This window comes from Etheostoma cragini, chromosome 14, assembly GCF_013103735.1.
Source record: "Etheostoma cragini isolate CJK2018 chromosome 14, CSU_Ecrag_1.0, whole genome shotgun sequence".
Lineage (NCBI taxonomy): Eukaryota > Metazoa > Chordata > Actinopteri > Perciformes > Percidae > Etheostoma > Etheostoma cragini.
The window spans coordinates 24,457,322-24,462,314 of record NC_048420.1 but is presented as its reverse complement, the minus strand read 5'-3'; the positions used below and the strand labels follow the sequence as shown (position 1 = coordinate 24,462,314).

General features: G+C 44.2%; 1 protein-coding gene across 1 annotated transcript; it reads right to left on the bottom strand.

The window, feature by feature from the left end:
• Window positions 1-246: 246 nt before the first annotated feature.
• LOC117956463 (zinc finger protein 845-like) lies at window positions 247-3,993 on the bottom strand. The gene is made up of 2 exons (XM_034891540.1): window positions 2,295-3,993; window positions 247-1,313 (listed from the first exon to the last, which is right to left on the bottom strand). Exons 1-2 carry the CDS (start codon window positions 3,637-3,639, stop codon window positions 247-249), a joined length of 2,412 nt encoding a protein of 803 aa, XP_034747431.1. The 5' UTR covers window positions 3,640-3,993.
• Between the last annotated feature and the right edge of the window lie 1,000 nt (window positions 3,994-4,993).

Here is a 4,993-nt window from a genome sequence, read left to right as displayed (position 1 = left end):
GACAGATGTTCATCATCAGGGAGAAACAAGCTGTAATGTTACCCTACAGGACAGATGTTCAGCATCAGGGAGAAACAAACCCACAAGACTTCATGTAATGTTGCGGGTGCTTTTTTTGCTGTTTTTTCCAAAGTTACTTGATATTTCTAATGTTGACATTTTCATCTTACTTCAAAGACTCAATTTTTTTCTGATAAAAAAACTGAAAACGGGTCAAATTTGACACTAAACCGGACCGGTCTCCTTTCAATCAGCACTGTCATCAGTCTCCGGTTCAGAACAGTATCCGGTCTGGTGTTCAGCTTCCGTTTTCATCGGTTTTGCGTTAGTTTGTTGGAGCTGTGTGGAAGGACGACATTTATGTGTTTTAACTAGTGAATGCCAGGCAAACCTTCGGTGACAGACACGGCAGCTGAAAGGTTTCTCTCCTGTGTGTACTCTCATGTGGTGCATCAGGTTCCCCTTACGTATGAAATGCTTCCCACAAACACTGCAGCTGAACTGTTTCTCTCCTGTGTGAAGGGCCATGTGCTGTGTCAGGTGTACCTTCTGTGTGAAAGTTTTACTGCATACGGAGCAGCTGAAGGGTTTTTCTCCCGTGTGAGTGATCGTGTGTATCTGTAGTTGAGACTTGTGCAAAAATCTTTTAACACAAATTGTGCAACTGAAAGGTTTCTCGCCTGTGTGTATCTTCATGTGCAACCGTAAGTTTCCACTATCTGCAAAAGATTTCTTACACTCAGAGCAGTTGAAAGGTTTTTCTCCTGTGTGAGATCTGATGTGTCTCTTCAGAGTTGTTTTGGCCCCGAATCTTTTCCCACACTCAGAGCAGCTGAAAGGTTTTTCATCAGCGCTACATGTTGAATCACTGGCAGGGACTTCCTCATTTTTCCAAAACTTTAAACCTGACTGAGGTTCTCTTGTCTCCTCCAAATCATTAGAACTACCTTCAATCTGAGCTACAGAGAAGTCTCCAGTCTGGTCTTCAGTCTCTGGATGTAGATGTAGATGTGAGTTCCTGGCTGGTTCTGGTCCTCCACAGTCCTCTCTATCAGCTTCTGTTTCCATGTGTTGAGTGTCTCTGCTGGCTGGTGGCTCCGCCCCTCTCTTCTCCTCAGTTTCACTCTGATGAAGCTGTGAGGACCGACAGCCAACACATTTGTGTTTTTTGACCTGTAGACGCCATGCAAATCTCTTGTCACAAAAACTGCAACTGAAAGGCTTCTCCCCCGTGTGGATTCTCATGTGTTTCTGTAAATTCCCACTCAGTGCAAAAGATTGCTTACAAACTGAGCAACTGAAAGGCTTTTCTCCTGTGTGAGTCATCATGTGTCTCTTGAGATGCGTCTCGGTTCCAAATCTTTTCGGACACTCCGAGCAGCTGAAGGATTTCTCTCCTGTGTGAGTTATCGTGTGGTTCTTTAGACGTTGATTGGTTCCAAATATTTTTTCACAAACTGAGCAACTGTACGGTTTCTCTCCTGTATGCATTCTCATGTGTATCCTTAAATTTCCACTTGATGCAAAAGATTTCTTACAGATTAAACAGCTGAAGGGTTTTTCTCCTGTATGAGTTCTCATGTGTATCTTCAGAATTGTCTTGGTGCCAAATCTTTTCCGACACTCGGAGCAGCTGAATGATTTCCCATCAGCACTGCATCTCGAATCACTTACGGAGACTTGATAATTTTTCGGAGACAAACATTCACTGCTTTCATTCCAATCACTGTCATCAGTGCCAGGTTCAGAAGAGTCTCCAGTCTGGTGTTCAGTCTCTGGTTGCAAGTTTCTGGCTGGTTCTGGTCCTCCACAGTCCTCTCCATCAGCTTCTGTTTCCATGTGTTGAGTTTGTCTCTGATGAAGCTGTGAGGACTGAGCTTCTTCTTCATCATCTTCACTCTTCACAGGGACAGGAGTGAATGGGAACTTGGTGATATCAGCCTCCTCCAGCCCTTGAAGCTGCTCTCCCTCCTGACTGCTCCACAGTTCCTCCTGCTCCTCTTTAATGTGTGGGGGGGCCTCTGCCTCCTTCTGGTCCACACTGGAGCTCCATTCCTGCTGCTCAGGGGGAACCTCTTCTTTAACCAACCGCAGCTGTTTCACCGCTGCAGGAAACACTGAAAAAGAAATTAGGCAAAATTGTGATGTCAAGCTAACTGGGGGTGAAACAGTGTGCATATTCCTCTCTGTTTGATAAAACTGTGAGGACTGACGGCCGACACATTTAGGTTTTTTCATGTGATGAAGCCAGGTAAAACTTCTGTCACAAACACTGCAGGTGAATTGTTTCTTACCTGTGTGGACTCTCATGTGTTTCTGTACATTTCCACTCAATGTAAAAGATTTTTTACAAACTGAGCAGATGAAAGGTTTCTGTCCCGTGTGCGTTCTCATGTGTTTCTTCAGATCTCTACTTGTCCCAAATATTTTCTGACACTCAGAACAGCTAAAAGATTTCTCACCAACACTACATCTCTCATCACGGATACACACTTCCTGATTATTCAGAGAGTTTAAAGCTGACTGAGGTTCTCTGGTCTCCTTCCAATCAGCACTGTCATCAGTCTCAGGATCAGAAGAGTCTCCATTCTGGTCTCCAGTCTCTGGTTGTAAAAGTGGATGCGAGTTCCTGGCTGGTTCTGGTCCTCCACAGTCCTCTCCATCAGCTTCTGTTTCCATGTGTTGAATATTTCTGCTGGCTGGAGGCTTCGCCTCTCTGTTCTCCTCAGTTTGACTCTGATGAAGCTGTGACGAGTGACGGGCAACACATTTATGTGTTTTGATCTGTGAACGACGGGAAAATCTTTTGTCACAAACACTGCAGCTCAGTCTTTTGTCTCCTGTGTGGACGATCATGTGGGTCTGTAACTGATGCTTCCAAGGAAAAGATTTCTTACAGACTGTGCAGCTGAAAGGTTTTTCTCCTGTGTGAGTTCTCATGTGTTTCTTCAGATCACCAGTGCGCATAAATCTTTTATCACAAACTGAGCAATTAAATGGTTTATCTCCTGTGTGGGTTCCCATGTGTCTTTTCATGTGTGTATTAGTTGTAAATGTTCTCCCACATTCAGAGCAGCTGAAGGGTTTTTCTCCTGTGTGAGTTCTAATGTGTGCCTTCAGATGTGTCTTGGTCCAAAACGTTTTTCCACACTCAGAGCAGAGGAAGGATTTCTCACCTGCACTAAATCTCGAATCACTACCGGGCACTTCATCATTTGTCGGAGAGTTTAAACCTGAGGGAGGTTCTCCGTTCTCCTCAGTCTGACTTTGATGAAACTGTGGGGGCTGACAACCAACACATTTATGTCTTTTGACCTGTTCGGGCCAGCTAAATCTTTCGTGACAATCACGGCAGCTGAATCTTTTCTCCCCAGTGTGGACTACCATGTGGTATGCCAGATTTTCTCTGGTTGTACATTTTTTTGGACAAACTAAACAACTAAATGGTTTGTCTTCTGTATGAGTTAACAGGTGTCTCTTCAGATGTTGCTCACGGACAAATGCTTTCCCACACTCAGAGCAGCTAAACGGCTTCTCCCCTGTATGAATTTTAACGTGCTCCTTCAGATGTTGCTCACGGCCAAATCTTTTGTCACACCGAGAGCAGCTAAAAGGCTTCTCTCCGGTATGAGTTCTCATGTGTTCCTTCAGATGTCGCTCACGGACATATCTTTTTCCACATTCAGGACAGATAAATGTTTTTTCAACAGAACTACACCTCAGATCACTGATAGGAACTCTCCAGTCTCCAGTCTGGTCTTCAGTCTCTGGTTGTAGATGTGGACGTAAGTTCCTGGCTGGTTCTGGTCCACAGTCCCCTCCATCAGCTTCTGTGTCTATGTCTTGAGTTTGTCTCTGACTAAGCTGTGAGGACTGAGCTTCCTCTTCATCATCTTCACTCTTCACAGGGACAGGACTGAATGGGAACTTGGTGATATCAGCCTCCTCCAGCCCTGGAAGCTGCTCTCCCTCCTGACTGCTCCACAGTTCCTCCTGTTCCTCTTTAATGTGTGGGGGGGGCTCTGGCTTCTCCTGGTCCAAACTAAACTTCTGCTGCTCAGAATCCAAATCTTTTACCACCGGCAGCTGCGGCACATCTGCGGGACAGAAGGAAATACAGACACATTACTGACCAGAACTCAAATTGGGGGTGGGCGGTATACTGGTTTAGTCACCAATGTGTGTTTGTTCTGTCACTTTCTGCCACAACTTAGCGCTCACATGTATGGTGATGTCTTAGAACATCCAATTACTGAAGAGCTTCTTGGAGTTAATACATACATAAACCATCTTTTGATTCAGAGTGAGCACCAAGATCTAAGAGGCTTTTCACAGATGGGTCTGTGGGTGTTTTTAAGGGGTCCTCAGGGTCAAAGCAGGAGGGGCCTCCAAATTATGTTAATTTTAAAAAGTGTTTTAAAAAATTGAAAAATGTTAACATGAATCCAACATGTTATCAGCAAATAAAAATCCCCAGTGCTTCCTGGCCCGTAGGTCAGGGGGTCACTAAGAGACCTCAACAGAGACTGTTCATCCTAAAATCTATGATCAACATTAAATCCCGATTTATAAAATCATACTGACAATTCTTACGCTATTTTGATATCTTAGTATTCTATGCAGTAAAAGAGGTACGTTTAAAGGCTATAGGTTATTACTTACAGGTTATTACTTACAGGTTATTGTAGGCCTAGTTTATTATTCAACTTCATTTTGTACAATATAAGTAGCGTGTGTGTGTGTGTGTGTGTGTGTGGGGGTCCCTTCTCTATCTATCTTTCAGTTAAGGGGTCATTGGTTTAAAGACCATTGGAGACCCCTGATTTAAATTAAACTACCGATACACAGGTAATGATTTGAAGGTGCTCTAAGTGATGCCGCGCATCTGTTAGGCTGCAACATTTTTTGTTGCATATAGCAAACAACTCAATCTGCTCGCTGTGTATCTAAGCAGTTCCGCCACTGAAAACATTGCAATATGTGGGGGGGGGGG